Raw genomic sequence first — 17,419 nt, 5'->3', positions numbered from 1 at the left:
TGATGTATCTGGTCAAATAAAACGGCAACTTTTTACATCTCTATACTTGAGCCCTCACACTCAGTTGGACACAGAAAAGGAAAGGTTTGATACAATTCTGTTAAACTTGAAAGATGATGTCATTCAGACTAAAAAGAGCAAATTACTAAACAAACTTGATGTTTTCAGGCCATATGTGTACATAGCAATGTGACAGAAAATAGGCTTTACAATTGGACAAATGTCAGCGGATGAAACCATGAATCTTTGTGCTGCGCTGGTTCTGTGAGGCCTCAATTACAAAACTCACCTAATCTTAGAATGTCAGAAAAAAATTTCAAAGACAGTTAATGAAAAGAAAAGTTGATCTACATAATTTATTGGGTGACTGAAGAATCGCCTTCAACTTCTCATATATTAGAAAACTGGAGAAAAATAATCTGCTTGGTTTGACTTGAAATAACTCCGGCTTGGAATTGGTTGTAAATACAAAATCCTAATTTTAACTGAAAAAAAAGTATGTATTTTATATACAGTGGCCACATCTAAGGACCATGAGTGTGAAGTCAGTCCGACCCTAAAACAGCAAAAGTAAGATGACCAGCAACTCTGTGAGGTTAATCCAACTACACACAAACATACAGATGCCAAAAAGTCACTTGTTTTTTTTGTTTGGTTTTAATACAAAAATCCAGAGATATCATACATCATCATCTCAGATTTCATCTTTCACATTAGAACCCAAATTAGAGGAAAAAGGGGAAGAAAAGAGATTATCGGGGGGGAAAAAATAGGGGGAAACAGAAAAAGTAAAACAAATTCCAGGTGCTCATACTTTTAAACTTGTAACATTTTCACTTGTCACCACGGGCAACGGGCTTCGATGCTGAACTCTGACCTTTTGAGGAGCAGTTTTCATTTGCATGGAAGAGCCCTCTGATTGCCTGTTAGAGTCCCTGTGTGCATGCAAATAAAACCATTTTTAACAGTGCCATCAGCGACGACACAAGTGACTCTGCCAGGAGGCTTGCTGTAACCATTTGAACCAGATCTAGATCCGATTATTATCAATAATAAGAGCTTCATTGATCCATTATGGACAGAAAGGTGTCTATGGTATTGCTTAGATCTATCCGGCTTTCTCAGAGCTATGTAAAAACATTAAGAGTGTATTTGGAACGGAGCACAACACACAAACTTTACAGTTTTTATTCTGTGCTACAAAGTGCTCCTTAACGACAAACAGAGGATTACATATTCCCAAGCTGAACTAGGAACCATGAGGGAAGCACAGTTGGACCAAAAATCTGTTCACTGGTGAGGCAGCCTTCTCCGAGCTGTGTTCCTGCAGATATCAGGCCTTTATCACACACTCCACTGCAATGCCACGTGTAGATTGGCGGTTTACTGGAGCACAGACGAGTGTTACAGCAGATAGAGATACACCTGTGCTCGCTGGATGTCCTCAGCATCTACTTTGGGTCCTCAGTAACTCTTCCTGCTCAGCTTCCTACAGATCTGTCAGAGATCAGATCCACTCAGCTCAGTCTCCCGTTCCCCAGTGACAGTTGTGTCCTATTTTCATTTAAATGAGCTTTTCTTTTAAAATAAAGAGAACACAGTATGCAATAGGCGTATCGCAGCAGCACTTGAGTCAAACTCAAGTGGTTGCCGTCACCGTTTTTCATCATCTCAGAGGAAACCCGACAGTCCATGTCCGTCCGTCACAGTTTCTCCCAACAGTTTGCCAATAACTGTTGTTTATTTTTCATATTCAGTGTGGTTGGTAGCTCTATTAAAAAAGTAAAATGGCCATTCTGTTAGCTTCCTCTTTTTCCCCCTCTTTACCACAAATATACACAACCGCACACATGCTCACACACACTCATACACACACACCCTCGATGCACGCACACACACACAGTCCTGATTTTCACCATGTGGGAGGGAGCCAAGCCATACCAGGTCAGACCCAATTAAGCTGAGCCAAAGAACGAAACACCTATTTCGCTTCCCTGTCTGGCTCTACAAAATGGCTGCCAGGCGTACCACAAGGCTCCGTGCTAGGCCCAATTCCTTTTTCTCATCCGCTGTTTGTTGTTCTGTGGCGCTCACATCTCATTGGCTAGCTCCTCCGTTTCTGTGGAGATGTCTCCGTTGGCGATCTTGGTGTTCTCCTCGTATCCAGGGGGCATGAAAGCTAACGTGTAGGGGTAAAGCTTGTGACACTCAGCGCGGTATGATTCCGTGCGCTCTTTACAGTCGCCGAAGATGCCGCTCCGGAGACCCTCCAGGACCTCTGTGCAGATCTGACCGAGGGAGGGAAAAGATAGAAATGAAATCAAAAATGGGTTCAAACATTTTACCAAACAGCAGAAACTGCAGAATAAATTTTTTTTTTAAAAAAACCACACAAACCTTGATGGTTCTGTTGTTGAGTGACTCATCTAGCGCAGTGGCCAACTCTGCTGCCTTTGTTTCCGTCGATGAGTCCAAATACACCATCATCTTAGCAGCTGGAGGAGGGAGAGAAGAGTGTAAGTGTGAGTGTACCTGTATTAATAACTTTAAGATAACTGTAAGAGTGTGTGTGTGTGTGTGTGTGAGAGAGAGAAAGAGGCCTACCAGCCAGTCGGTGTGGTATGGAGTCAGAGTGTTTGGTGAGGTAGGCCTGGTTGAAGCTCTTAGCGTTGCTGTCTCCAAACAGCCGGGTGATCTCCTGCTTCAGGACTGTCCGAACCACCTCCGGCAGTTCTTTGCTCTCCGAGACTGGATCAAGGGAAGAAAGGAGGGTTGGAGAGATGTATTCGGTTAAGGAAGGAACCCGTGAGGTGACGAGGAGAAGGAGTAACAGAAGATATAGAAGATTGGGATGAAAGGAAGCATTGTGGGAAGACAAGAGCAGGTTGTTGGGTATTAAGTTAGAAAAAGAAAGGATATACAACAGCTGGACAGAAAATTCACATCCAAGAGAAGAAGAAACTTCCTTTACCTCCTTTAAAGAAGCGTACTAGACACTGGTGTAGCCATGGGTGGTCTGAATCAATGGCCAATGCCCTCTTCACTGATTGAAGCATCAACAGGTATTTTTCTGACAAGAGAAAACAGATTTTAAATGTGTGAAGGATAAAATAAAATAAACAGCTCCTATGTGAGGTTAGTGAATTAAAATAAGGCTGCCAACCTTTCCTGAAGTAGATCTCAAAGGCCATTAGGTGTGTGTCAATTTTGTCTTTCACCAGGTGTTTGAGAGGCATCAGGAACTTGACGGCTTCTTCCAGTGGATTTTCTACCTGTAAACAGGAAGTTAAAGGGACAGGAACCGTCAACATCACCTTGACCGATTTTGGCTCACTCCATCACTCAATCCATGTTTCTCACACTAACCTTAACCAGTTTGTCGGGAATGAGCTCCTCCTTAGGCCCTCCGATCTCCTCGTCATCATCCTCCTTCTTCTTCTTCTGGTTTTTAAGCTGCTTCTCTTTCTCTGCATTCTTCTTCTCCTCCTCCAGCTGAGCCTTCTTCTGGGCTCTCCGCTGCTTGTTCCTGAGCTTCTTCAGCTCTTTGTCCGAAAGGTTAGCTACAGATGACAGGTGAGAAGAGCGGTGTTAATGATGGACAAAATGTACTCCTATATTCCGTTTCTTTGTCCAAGACAGTTTTTAAACCACTGATAAGACACGTCAGCAAATGTGAATCTACACTCATCGTCACTCCCTGCCCCTCACCAGTGTCGGCCTGCAGCTCTTTGCTGTCGTCAGTCAGGGGATTGTCGTGCAGGCTCAGGTAGATCTGGATGGCGGTGACAGCGGCCTTGTAGTAGAAAGGATGCATCCTGAGCACATCCTCCAGCTTCAGCAAGTCCACGTAGGAGCGTAGCGTCATCTTCCTCATGCAGTAGGTGTGGAAATCAAACTGGTCGTCCGTAATCTCCACAAAATGCTGATTTGTGAAAGATAGGGAAGAATACGTGATGTGAAAAATAGAGGATCTGACAAATGAAACATGAACAGATTTGACATGCAAAAGCTGAAGAGTCTCATTCAAGTGGCATATAATAATGCATGCAAGTATGATCCCTGAGAAGAAAGTCTCACCCTTTCGATCTCATGGCACTTCTTGAGAGCCTCCCCAAACTTGTTCATGGACTTGTAGGCGAGTGCACACTCTGTCTGGAACCACATACACTGCATCTCGTTCAGGTTCTCCACTGCTGAAGCTCCCTCCTGAGTAAAGACAAAGACCAAACAGATGCATGCATGAGGAAAGCAAATGAAAAGGATATGGATATATATATAATGATGTCAAAGGCTGCAAACACAGTGAAATACACAAGTTGTAGAGGATGGATCTTCCATGAGTGGGTCCATATGTAAGACTATCTCTCACATTCAACAGCTTGATGACTAGTTCATAATTTAGTCATTTTGTGTCATCACAGGTGCAGGCTTATTAAAACTTATCTGGATCCTGACTGCACTTGTTTAGGTGAATCCATGTGGCAACAACCACGGCTTAAAATTGAAGCCAATGTGGAAGTCCCTTAAAGTTCAATACCACTGATGGCTGCTAGGTTCATGACTCCAAAAAAATCCCTGGTTCCAATAGACTCCCATTCGAAAAGCATGAACTTCTCTCATGAAATACTGAGTCACTAAATGTTTTCAATGAGTCATTATGGTCTCAATCGCTAAATTCAGGTCCTCTAATAAAAGTGCTGGTGGTCATTTAGGAAATTATTACTCCATTAATAAGATTTGAAGACTTATAATAGCTTTTATGTCTGCTGTCATTTGTCTTACAGATAAATGCCTTAACTCTGAAAACTATTACTGCACAATTATTTATTTTGATGTATGTTTCAGTTTATTCATCTCCACAGCAGTTCCTGCTCTTATACACACAAACACCCACACAGTAAACAAAAACACCATGTGAAAACTTAAATCCTCTTTACTTTTACACGATTATCTCCTGAAAATAATATTATATATTATGAATGAAGTATGGAGTTGCTCTGTTAATGCAGAAATCATACTGTGTGAATCTGCCGTAAGTGAATAAACTGTAAAGGAAATATTCAACCTCAGTTATTTAGGGATGAAGGATAGAAATACTGTATACAAGGGCTATGGGATCTCAAGGTTGTACTAGTCCTTTGTGGACAGAAAACACATCCATGATTTTTGTTTTGTCATTTAAATCAGTTTTCTCAGCTCGTCAACTCTCAAGTGTGTCAGTTTTTCTCACCCGTGTGAACTTGGAGCACATTTCCTCGGCCTCTTTGACCATGCCAGCCTTCAGCATGTACTTGGCACATTTGGAGTTGATGAATCTGTCAGCGGTGTCCAGAGCCTGCGCTTCATCCATCCACTGAGCCGCCTCTTTGATGTTCCCAGCATGCTGCAGGAAGATAAAAGGTCAATACAACAGCTATGACACAGCACAGCGACACTGTGCTCCCGAAATATACACAAGTGTAAAACAAAAACATGCAGCGTGTGTTACCTTGTAAATCTTGGCTTTGATAAGGAAGAGTTCGATGAGCGTGGGTGTACTCTCAATGGCTGTGTTGATGTATTCTAGAGCCAGTGTCTGTTGGTCAACCATGTCGTAGTGCTGTGCCAGGAAGTACTGCACCCAGAGCAACGTGGTCGGCGGCTCCTCCTTACCGTCATCTGTGACAGAGCAAGCAGAGTCTGTGAGTTTGCGTCTTAAGATTGTAAACAAAAGACTGCAACAGATACATTAAGTTATAAATGAAAATGAGTCTACATTGCACACTGTGCACTGTTAGAAAGACCTCAAACTTATTATCGCCATCCAGATATTACAATCTTGTGTAAGTTTCTCCTCACCGTTCTGGCTGAACATTCTACAGCTTTTTAATGAGGTTTCATAGCTGACCACCAACTCCTCTATTATTGCCACCTGCAGAGAAAAAGAAGAGAAAGTACATGAGCTCAGCTACAGTGTGAAGTATGGACTTGTATTATGAATAATTCAGGGTTCCTACACCTTTTCTTTAATCAAATTCAAGCACTTTTCAAGCATTTTCAATAAGTACCCCTACACATTTCAAGTTAAAAAAAATAATAATAATAATTTTGTGTGTGTGTGAAGGGGTGGGTGTAATAAATATATATATACATACATACATACATACACACACCAAATTAAAATTCAAGTATTAAAATTCAAGTGTTCAAGGATTTCCAGCACCCATATAAACCCTGATAATTGTTATCTAATTCTTGACTTCATCCAGATTTAGTCCTATTCAGTAGAGATAAATCTTTCTCTCAGTTTGACCTCCCTTCCTTCAGTGCGTTATGTAAGCTGCGTCACAGTGATTTAGATTTAGATCAGTCATCTGACATCGCTGGTAGCAGTGCTGTCACCTTTTCTTTGTCGTTGTACAGAGATTTGAGGGTGGTGAAGACGGGCGGACAGCCTTTACTGAAGTTCATCCTCAGGTACCTGTCCAGAACCTCTCTGAACTTCTCGCCTGCAGACAAACAGGATGAGTGGAGAGGATCCGTCAGCTTTTACTCCGCTTCTTTTACACACTGAACTTACTTCCTTCATGTTTAATTGATGATTTTAAAAAATAAAAGTGGAGTCTAAAAATAAAAGAACCAGAATAGCATGAACATATTTAAAAACTAAACTAGAATTAACTGAATACAGCTACTAGCTTGTTCTTTTATTATGATTACATTGATGGAAATGTTAACTCAAGTTACTGTTTTAGGTGAAAGGAGACGTATTATTGGTCACACCAGAAAGGAAGTTGAGTGGCAGCCGACGAGGAACCAGGCCTTTAGGAAACTTCTCCCAGGTTTCCTCATAGATCTTGTGTCTCTCTTCTACGCTGCCTAAAAAAGCAAAAGATTTTCAGTACAGTGCGGACAACTGCGGCTTCTTTAATCAAAGTAAATATTTTAGTGGTCAGTGATGCTGCTATTGTTTCTCATAGAAAGGATAATGTGTCATACTTGGTTTTAGGGCATTCTCCAGCCCGTGGTAATAGGACCAGTTCTCTGGGTTCCTCTCCTGCAGGCGTTGGTAGACTTCTGTAGCCTCGTCCAGACGCTCCAACTTCAACAGCAACTCTCCTACAGAAACACGAGGGGAAGAGCTCCGGTGTCAAAATACACAGAAAATTCAAAAGAAAAATGTCATATAAATGTTGGACTCTGCAAAATACATCCTATTAGAAATACAACTCGTCATCTCAGTGTTCATTTTCTCTGGATGGAAAGCAACAAGTACAGAGCAACTAGAGGACAAAGGGTCACCTGCTCTGTTGAGCATTAAAATATCTGATATCATGTATAAACATCAGTTCATGTCCAGAATGATTCTTGTTCAGCTGAGAATTTCAATGTGAAATTAAGACTAAATGTGCAGGTTGTGGCTTCAGTGTGATTTTGAGAGAATGAGGCTGACCTCGTGTCTCTTCCACTGCCAGTTTGTCACAGATCTGCTTTTCATAGTTGGACAGATGCTCCAGAGCCTCCTTGTACAGGCCTGCTTCCCTCAGCACCTGGTTCTGGTACAGCAGCAGCTCGCTGTACTCGTAGTCCACTTTGTCTGGAGATGTCTGGACACGGACACACACACACACACACACACACACACACACACACACCCGTGTATGACAGACATGGAAACAAAAGCAGGAAAGGTGTTAGTGCCATTATTATTTTGTACAAGCAGCAGTGAAACATTACTGGAGCTGCTGGGTGGACTTCAGTTTACGCTGTTCAGGAAACTCTGCATCATTCTCCAAGTATATGTGCATTTTCCTTCTCACATTAGCTTTTTGTATTACACAGATGGCACAAAGACAGGAAGGAGACTGGTCTTATCAGGAGCGAGCCAGTGAGACTGAGCTCTATTGTAGTTCTTACCAGACAGGCAGAGACAACACCAATACTGAAAACTCTGTTGAAAGTCTACAAAGTACGTACACTGTAAGATGCATCAGTCAGACACCTACAACACCACATGAAATCTCCCCTAGACTTTAAATAAGACAACATGATAAGCTGTCAATGTGTCGAACCTGTTGTGTTTTCCTGAACTCCTCGATAATCTTTGCAGCCATCTCGTAGTCTTCCAGGAGATGATAGGCGATGGCGTAGCCGATCCAGGAGGCCCGCTGTGCTGGGCGCAGCTGCAACAGCTGGTACCGTGTCTCCTACAAGATCAACATGTGAACACAGGTATATTTAGCCATGCTTAACATCTGAACCAACAGTGTGGAAAAAAGACTGAGCCTAGCAGATGTCCCCTGTATGACCACTCTCCCATGTGCAGCCCAGAGGATTCAAAATGTGATGTGCAGCTACAGAGATAAAGTAGGAGTAAATGAGGGGACAGTTGGCAGCGAAAGTTGGAGAAGAGCAATTTTGCTGATTCATGGTATTGTTACCACACTGTTGCTAGCTGGCTCAGAGAGAAAAACAGTCACACACACACACACACACACACACACTTTCTCTCTCATCCATATTTTTAATCATTTCAAACAGACTTTTAACTTGTCTTTTCATACCTCTTGCTAAATAAGCATCTAAATCCCTGGCTGTGTCCCAGGAGAACTGTTCTACATTGTGAAGACTGATTGCAACCTGATATCAGCCTGCTTATTCGCTGCAACCTCTCCAAATCAGTGCCATACTGCATCCTGGACGAGGGGGAGCAACAGATGGGAATGTGGGTATTCTGGAAAGTTCTTTCACAGCCAATTGTTTGTTTTGCTTTGCTTTTGTGTTGAAAAGAAAAGTCCCTGTATCTCTAAAATCTGTTTCTCACAACAAGGTCCCTGGCTCTAGTGGTGCTGTCCTGTGGCTGCACCTGTGCTGTAACCGGCCAGGTTTTTATGGTTTTCTTCACGGCAATTCAAAACATATCTCAGAATTATTATTCAACTAGCTCAGACTCATCCACCCTCAGTCCCTCCGTCAGTCCTCACCCTGTAGCCCTCCAGGTCTCTCATCTGGATCTGCAGCAGGGACAGGTCCCGGAGGATCTGCAGGTTGTCCTTGTCCCACTTCAGAGCGTTGCGGTAACACTTGATGGCCTCATCGTACTTCTTATCCGAGCGCTGCAGTAAGCCGTACACATGCCAACCTAAGATGCGCAAGAAGTTAAGGAACAAAGAAACACTGTCCTCTATATGAATATCAAACTAATACAGTGGAAACCGCTTAAACCGGATCAAAAAGCAGGACAGAATCATTTTTACCTTATTCCCATAATACACATATGATGTGTAATTAATGGCTGCAGCATCATTATCAGGCGTTGCGGCGCACCTCCGCAGGTTTACGTGGAGGTGCGGGTTGTGGGTGTTTATTTGTAACCGTCGTGAAACAATCAGAAAATAACAATTTATTCCTCTCATTCACCAGCTTTGTCACTACCGCTGCTCACTCTCCTCATTCACTCTCTAGCTCACTCGACCACTGCTTCTCTCTCTCGTCTTTTTAAAAATGAGTCGGGAAGACGACAGTGAAGCTTCACTTTACTTTTAACGTTATCAAACAAAGAGAAACGTCCTCCCCTCTTCCTAGTAATGTTTTGTCCTCCCTCATGGCAGGGTTACAGCTCTGATCAGCCTGATTACCGGCTGTGATCGGCCGCAGCGTTATAGGTTGTGTTTCTCCAAAAGTTGATTCTGGTTCAACTTTCTCGCTGCGGCCCCCACCCCCCGCAGCCCAAACACGCAACCTGTCTGCTTCGGGCTGGTTAACTGACGCTGGTGCTGCATGCACACTGAAATCATGACGGAAAAAAGAAAGTCTCTCAATGAAAAACGTAGTCTCTTATGTAAGCTTATGGCCAACCTCCAAAAACGAGCCACCGAGATGCAGCAGCGAAACAAGCGTTTGAAACAGCTGTTCTGTATTTTCATAAAGTCAATAAAAATGAGTAAATACTGAAGCTGCCCGTTTCATTACTTTATATTCGTGTAATAAATACACAACTGTCAATTAGATGGTAATCTGCATGAGAAATAAGGAAAAAAAAAAATCAGTTATAATAATGATCTGCTTATAATGATTAATTTGACCCGGACAGGCATGATCACTATAAGTGTTTTCCACTGTATCAAAAAGTGTACAGAGGTGCACACAGATGCTGAGGTCACTGGGGTCACTGTGGGGCCAGATTAAATTGAACTCTTTCAAAAAGGAAACACGTTCTCCTACTTATTCCAAATGGGGAAAAATAACTATTAAAAAAGTTAAAACTGTGAAGACAATGTATTGAGACAAAAAGACAATTAGAGAGCAGGATGAGAACAGAGACACGAGTAAATTTTAGCCACATGGAAAAAAATGCACTATAATTGGTTCACAATAATCTAATGAGCAGTGAAAAACATCAGGTTTTCTATCAGATTAAAAAATATATACTGCAGCAGCTTTTGCTTATACAAGTAAATATGTTAACCTTGCTTTTTTACTAAATAAAGTCAGTGTTGATTATTTGGAGGTTCCTGAATGAGATGACTTTAAAAAAAAAAAAAAATCACAAATCAGGGATGAGACTACACCCCCAAAGGAATGTGTACTTTCAGATGTTACAGCCATGCAGAAAACAAAAATCCATTAAAATTTATGGATAGAAAGATAACTAGCCTAGTTTTTTTAACTGACAAATTACAATTTTTAAAAATCAAAATTCAACTAATATTTGAGCCTTACTCAGACTAACTATGACTTAAAATGATAGTGTCTTTATATTTAAATATCAGCATACATCCTTCAAAAATATGCACTATATAGGCTAAACAAGATGGGTTTTTGCAACAGACATTCAAGATAAGGAATGACTAGTGAAGCTAAAAAGAAAGCTGTGTGTTGTCTGCTCAGAGATATGTTGACTTTAGGCAGGGCTTAGGCTGAGACAGCACTTATCTGCTGGAAATGTGCGCAGATTTCACTCTGGCCTGGGAGTCACAGAGAGGGAGAGACAGAGAGAGAGAGCTGAAGAGAGAGGATGTGCTGACTGTACTCCACAGAGACAAGAGCTCTTCTACACAATGTGTGGCATCTCAAGGTCCTGTGGCTTAGCACAAACACATTTTACAAAACACACTGCAGAAAGTCAAAAGTGCCAACAGCTTCATCTAAAACATATCTCCATGTCTGAAATAACCTGCTCCCGACTACAAGCAGACACATATTTAAGGATACAGACGTGGCTCCTGAGGTCATTGCGCAGGCCTCTTCTCACCAGTTCGTAGGCCTCTTCCTTCTTCCCCAGACAGTTCAGGGTCAAGCCCTTCATCGCCAGGGTCTCTGAAAGGTAGCAGACATTGAGGAATACATATCACCCATGCACAGAGACCTTTACCACACACGCATCTTTACCTCTATACATACTTCTGCTGCTGCTGCTGCTTACCTCCGTGCTCTGCAAACTTGGGGTTGGACAGGATTTGTTTGCAGAACTTGAGCCCATTTCTGTACTGTTTGTGTTCGTAACATCGCTGTCAAAGGAAGGAGAGAGAGAAATCACATTAGGCCAAGACAACAGGAGTGAAACTTCAGTAAGAGAAAGAGTGCAAAGCTCATCCTGTAGTTCACAGCTTTGACTCATATAGGCTCAACTTAACAAGACCCATCTGAAACTATTCGGTGAGGTAAAGCAATTAAAATAAAGGACCCTTATGTGTCTTTTATTTTTTGTGATCCACAATGGGGAACTAGAAGACAGTACAAGGAAGCGGGTTATAAACCACTGCTGACTTTTATGTTACAGTATCTTCCAAATTCTAAATTTTGCATGTACTGCACATCGAAAATATAAGAACAAGGAGCAACAAATTCTTGGTGAATCTGCATTTTTATAGTTCTGGTTTACTGTTTGGAAGCAGACAAGCTCTGAATTGACAACATAACATTATCAGACAATGTACTGCATATCTGAATGACCTGAATAAGAAACATCCACACAGCCGAGATCACTCTTCAAACACTAAGTATTAAAAGCACCTTAAAGAAATGACCCGCTCTCAGCCCGAATGTTATATTTAAATATGCAGTTTCACCATCATCAGTACACCAGCTCTCTTTTTAAGCTGATCACCAACTATCTGGGGAGATTGTATGTGTGTGTGTGTGTGTGAGAGAGTGAGCGAGCAAGAGGGAGATATAGAAGAGTTTAGCTGGCAGATGGCATTGACTTCCCTAATGATGGGGGGAAAAAAAAAAAAAAAAAAAAAAATGACGTCAACCTCACAAACGGGTGCCAAGGTCAGTTATGAAATTAAAAGTAATTCACTGTTGAACTAAGAGGAGGATTACACCATTAGAGAGCTGAGGCCAGAGGACACAAGAAACAGGCTCATGTCCTGTCAGACACTGGATTGTGCTGCTTAATCTACACACTCTGAGCTCTAACTGAGCTGCATAAAGGACAATGTGAAACGAACTTGTGCATACTGGTGCAAAACAGTTGCATGTGTATGAAAGGACCTTCTGTCCAGGGGTGTAAAGGACGAATGGAGAGTAATCTTGACACAAACAGAGGTGTACACACACACGCCCGCAGCTTTGAGTGACACCAGTTTGTCTTCACATGCTGAATCAAAACAAGGAACTATAACAAGACAGAACAATGCATTTGCTCTCTAGGTTTGCAGAAAAGCTAACAAAACACTGAGCTCTTACTTTGTGCAAAACACAAACAGAGAACTTGCCACACAAATGAAACTAGATCAGATTGCAACTTCTTCTTCACTGGAGACTGGAGAAAAACGATGGCATGTAACATGAGCCCGAGTGAATTTCACAATGTTTCAAGTACGTGATATGTGGTTTTGCCTTCATTAAAATTCAGAGAAATAATGCCAAGAATGTATGAGGCCTCCCCCAACCCATGCCAGCCTGAAGTGGCTTAACAGTCGAACCACTGATCAGCAACTTTTTAAGTTTGAAAGACTCGGTTACATAATCTGTAGTCTCTGTTCCCAAAGTTTTAAGATTCACACTTTTAAGATGAAGTCTGGTTCTGCACGTTCTGTTCCTTTTCAATATCAGAAGAAGTTTCAGTGGAAAAAATGAAGTACATTGGAAATAGTTGACAAAAAAAGTACACTTCAGACATCTGTTGTAATAGACAGTAGCATTATATGGCCAAAACAAAGTCATTGTAACAGCCTTTACATTTAAACCGCCTGCAACAAGAGCCAATGTCCTGTCAGCAATGTCTACGAAAAGTAATAGTTCAAAAAGTCACACATGCATTATGCAAGTATACAGATGCTAGTACACAGGCTGTATATTTAATGTAAACTCAGCAGCATTAACACCACCAGCTGTGCTTATCCAGCATGTTCTGTACCTCACCCAAAATAACTCTCCCCCCCTGAGTTACAGAGTCTGTCAGAGCGGTGGCTCTAAGCTGCAGGGCTCGCTGCAAGGAGCTGGAGGTGCACACGTTAGATTTAGGAGAAAAACATTTCAAAACTTCTTCCGAAAAACATGCAGCATTCACATAATGTTCGAAAGAAGGTAGTGACAAGTGTTCGTGTCGGTTGGCAACTCAAAATAGTGACATTGCAACGTTTTACTTGTCTTTTCGTGGGTCTAATTTCACTCTGTACTGTCGGAGTGAAGCTAAATTATTACCTCTGAAGATAAAAGACTTAGTTTCAGTTTCAGTGGAGTTATACACTGTTCGCAGATTTCTCTAAGCCATCAGAAAAAGAAGGATTTTCTTTTCATACTAAAGAGTAGTATGTATGATATTGTAGAGGTCCTGGCACCTATAAACCAAACTCTATATTTTCATAGTTGTGCACAGAGCACCACATCATGTTTTCAGTCAGACTCAGGTCTGTTATAGTCTTCTGAACCTGTCCGAAAAAGGACAAAAAACCCCAAAAACCCACGTATGTTTGGAGTGGGCATGTTGCTACAGGTATCAGTGAAAGTAAATGAAAAATCTAGAAGTCTATAGTTTCTGCTCCTTTGAGTCAGGATTTTACAATTCTGAGAAGTTATCCCGACAGCAGTGGTTTTCTCTGATGTGTCTCTGGCTGCGAGGGAAACATTTAGAGCTGCTTCACTGGTCATACGACATAAATGTCTACCTGGACTGTGCTTGCACACTATTTGATTGGCAATGGACACACTTTTTTGCCAGTCCCCTATGCACCGCTGTTAGATTTGTATTTGTTTCTTTGCCTCCTCTGTCTGTGTAACACAGTCTTGTCACTTGTTGATACAGCTTAGGGAGAAATTAGAAGCGCTTGGTTGGATTTGATGAATCTCCCTGAAAGCTCAAACAGAAGAATAGTTTTCATGTAGGAACAGGATCTTTGCACATTACCTCTGCATAGGGGTACTGACGAAAAACTGCAATTTTTTGAGGAGATTAATCATGCAGTCCTACTTTAGGTTAGGCTGCAGTATGGAAAAGGATCTCCCCTTACCCCGAAAGAACTCAATGGAAATTCATCCATCTCCGCTACCATCCAGAAGTTGGAGACCTGCCAACTTATAATAATGCATTTAGGCTGCCAGTCTGGGAAAGCAAAAATAAAGAGGGGTGTGGTCCTCTTCTGAATACAGCCAGCCAGAGAGAAAACTGTTTCGAATCTCAAATCACAACCCCACTGCAGAAAGGTTAATAACAGTAATTTTATTCAGGGTTTCCTCAGTCATACAACAACAATTACCACCAAACGCTTCCAGACCTCTCTTTAACTGGGAACAAGACATAAAGGTCACCTCACATTATTAGTGTTCAACAATGTCTGGCTGGGATCAGTTTTTGACAGTAAACTCGGATAAAAGCAGAGGTAATGTGCACAGATGTTTGACAACAACCCACACTGAAAGTCAAGAAACAGGAGGAAAACCTGCAGTACATCACACTAGTAGTGAGGTGCACAAATGCAAATTATTTGATATTAAGTGTGGTGGCAGAGGCTTGTTTTTAATTTTCTGATCAATGTGTATTATGCATTACTTTAAATCAATTATTATTCACTGACTGAATCTTTGCATTTATCCTGCACTGCTCTACAGGGAAATTACCATGACAATTTTTTTTGTGGAATTCTATGGTTATTATACATGCAATCTGAAAAACACCATTTAAATCCATTAACAGTGCAGCCTGACAACAGTTCAGGGAAAAGCAATACCCCCTCTGAGGTATGCAGCAAATGCAGGCTCCAACTTCTCAAGATCAGGTGCAGGTCACAGGTCTCTTTTCCTTGCCAGAGGTAGAGCGACTGAATGCCAGCCCACTGCTTATGTGCTGATAAACATTCACTAACTCTCTGCAGAGCCCCCTGCACTTTCAAAACAATGATGTTTATCTGAATCAGTTAGTGACAGTTCCTAGAAAGCAGTACATGCATCTCTGTCCACGCAGAGATGTTCAACAACACAACACACACTGACAACCGAAGAGCACGGCAGAGGAACAACTGCTCAACCTGCAGCAAACTAACCAGCACATATAGGAAAAATAGAAAAAGACCTCTGACCTACATAAAACTGTGTGCAGATAGTAAACAGTGGGGCGACACCAGGACTCAAACATTACAGAGAGGGATGGGTGGTCGGATGGGTGGCTGCCGGAGCACAGCAGGCCTGAAGCAGCTACAGATTTGCTGACACAGACACACCGGTCTTTCCCTCGTTTTCATGCATGCACTACCAGTTTGACTGAACCTGCCGTCGGCCGGTGGTGTTTATTTGTGCAGGCCGAGATTCCCCACACACAGAATAAAACTGGCATTTCCTTTGAAGTCTGCTAAACCTCAGATATCTAGCCTGGTATTAGCTAACGTCAAATGATCAGTTAACAGGTTAGCTTGGGCCACGTCTGATACAAAACACACTTGCAGGTATATTCCGCTGAAGACAACGACAAATCAACAAATGAAACGGCCCAAAGGATTATAAAGTAGCTCGAGAACCTAATTAACAGCTCACCCGACCGTTACTTTCGTTAGCTTAGCCGTCGTGGAGCCTGGCGGTAAGTTAGAGGCCTTACGCCACTAACCGCCAAAGTTGGCTATTTGAACCAACGCCAAAGTGTTTTTTAGTATTATTGAATTTTAATCACAGTGAAAACGTCTGTCAGAATCACAGCAGTCATGAACAAACATTTGGGCTTCACGTTACAGTGACAGCGCACATCAGGGCCAGGCAAGCTAACAGTTAACACATTCAGTGATGCCATTTTGCTAATGCTAACAGAGCTATACCTATACACCGACGGATCGTTAAACTCGCCCGGTGTCGGTGTTAACGGCAGCTAAAGTTGACCCGCTTCCTAAACTATCAACTCACCAAAATCCTCTTGAAGAGCGCGTTCTCTTTCGGCGGTAAAGTAACTGTCGGCATTGTTGCAGCTGGGATCAGTTTCCCCCTCGACCTCAGCACATGTAGCTAAAGTTAGCCCGGGCAGTCGAGACGAGTCGAGCGGAGTGACGGCCCCGGATCGCCCGCTGCAGCCGCTCCGCCGCTCCGCTCGATTGCTCCGTTTTCTCTCCTCGCGTTTCTGGCGGAAGCTGCGAAAACCTTTCCAAATGGCGGCGGATTAGTTTTACATGATAGAGCCATACATTAATTGTTTTGTGACAAATAAGGATACGTCCCGAGACAGATAAAATGTTTCATCTTTGATCAATAATTTGTGTCTGATTCCATAATACGTTTTTTCTTCCCATTCCCATGTTGATCATTCATGTGTTTTTCTCCTACAAGGGAGTATTACTATACACATTGAGAAATTCTTTTTTTTTTTTTTTGAGATTACGAGAATAAAGTCATAATTCTACGAGAAAAGGTCGTATTATCAGATGTAACCTCCGTAGTGGGGCAGCTAAAGTCAAATTTTGGTGAAATCGTTCACTTTGTGATACAAGCATCAAATTTTGCACAGGGATTCATCATTAAAATAACATTAGGCACTTGAAAATCAACCTGTAATGGTAATTATGAGTGAGTGTCATGCACCAATAGAATCTCTGTGCTTCAAAACATAGGAACTGACCCCTCAAACATTAATTTTGGACAGTTTGTTTTGATTATGTGAAGATAATTGCATCCATTTGGTGGCTATCTTGAAAAACGGCGGCCATATTGGATTTTAGTTTGGCTAACGTTAATTTCTTAATAAACAGCTTAAAGGTGAACCACATGCAAAATTTCATGCTTGTATCACCATCTGAAAGATTGTGCACTTAGCTGCCTCACTAAGCCTTGTCATCGACCACTTCCAGCCATTTCCTCTTTCCACAAAAAGAGGCAATTTCTTCCAAGTCCGAGTGGTTCTTTCTTCAGAATAGACACACAATCGTTTTAAAGTCCTGATACTCATAATAATCTAGTACTGATGTGCCAAAAGATAAAGTATTTAGTTATTTGTGAAACATACACTAAAGCCTATACT

General features: G+C 41.9%; 1 protein-coding gene across 1 annotated transcript; it reads right to left on the bottom strand.

Moving 5' to 3' along the window:
* Window positions 1-1,833: 1,833 nt before the first annotated feature.
* Window positions 1,834-16,656, bottom strand: naa15b (N-alpha-acetyltransferase 15, NatA auxiliary subunit b). The gene is made up of 20 exons (XM_042426770.1): window positions 16,315-16,656; window positions 11,405-11,489; window positions 11,194-11,298; window positions 8,964-9,121; window positions 8,052-8,186; window positions 7,433-7,586; window positions 6,979-7,098; window positions 6,763-6,858; window positions 6,382-6,488; window positions 5,839-5,911; window positions 5,489-5,658; window positions 5,231-5,383; window positions 4,078-4,206; window positions 3,709-3,922; window positions 3,367-3,560; window positions 3,164-3,272; window positions 2,972-3,070; window positions 2,605-2,748; window positions 2,398-2,495; window positions 1,834-2,288 (listed from the first exon to the last, which is right to left on the bottom strand). Exons 1-20 carry the CDS (start codon window positions 16,366-16,368, stop codon window positions 2,091-2,093), a joined length of 2,595 nt encoding a protein of 864 aa, XP_042282704.1. The 5' UTR covers window positions 16,369-16,656; the 3' UTR covers window positions 1,834-2,090.
* Between the last annotated feature and the right edge of the window lie 763 nt (window positions 16,657-17,419).

The sequence above is a fragment of the Thunnus maccoyii genome, chromosome 2 (assembly GCF_910596095.1).
Source record: "Thunnus maccoyii chromosome 2, fThuMac1.1, whole genome shotgun sequence".
Taxonomy (NCBI): Eukaryota; Metazoa; Chordata; class Actinopteri; order Scombriformes; family Scombridae; genus Thunnus; species Thunnus maccoyii.
This window is presented reverse-complemented; position numbering and strand designations above follow the sequence as displayed.

Excerpts from the sequence above, each read along its gene's own strand:
- naa15b (XM_042426770.1), bottom strand. The coding sequence starts at position 16,368 with ATGCCGACAGTTACTTTACCGCCGAAAGAGAACGCGCTCTTCAAGAGG. Across the intron at positions 6,489-6,762 it reads GCCACTCAACTTCCTTTCTG|GCGAGAAGTTCAGAGAGGTT; the intron begins GTGTGACCAATA and ends GTTTGTCTGCAG. Across the intron at positions 3,561-3,708 it reads AGAGCTGCAGGCCGACACTG|CTAACCTTTCGGACAAAGAG; the intron begins GTGAGGGGCAGG and ends TGTCATCTGTAG.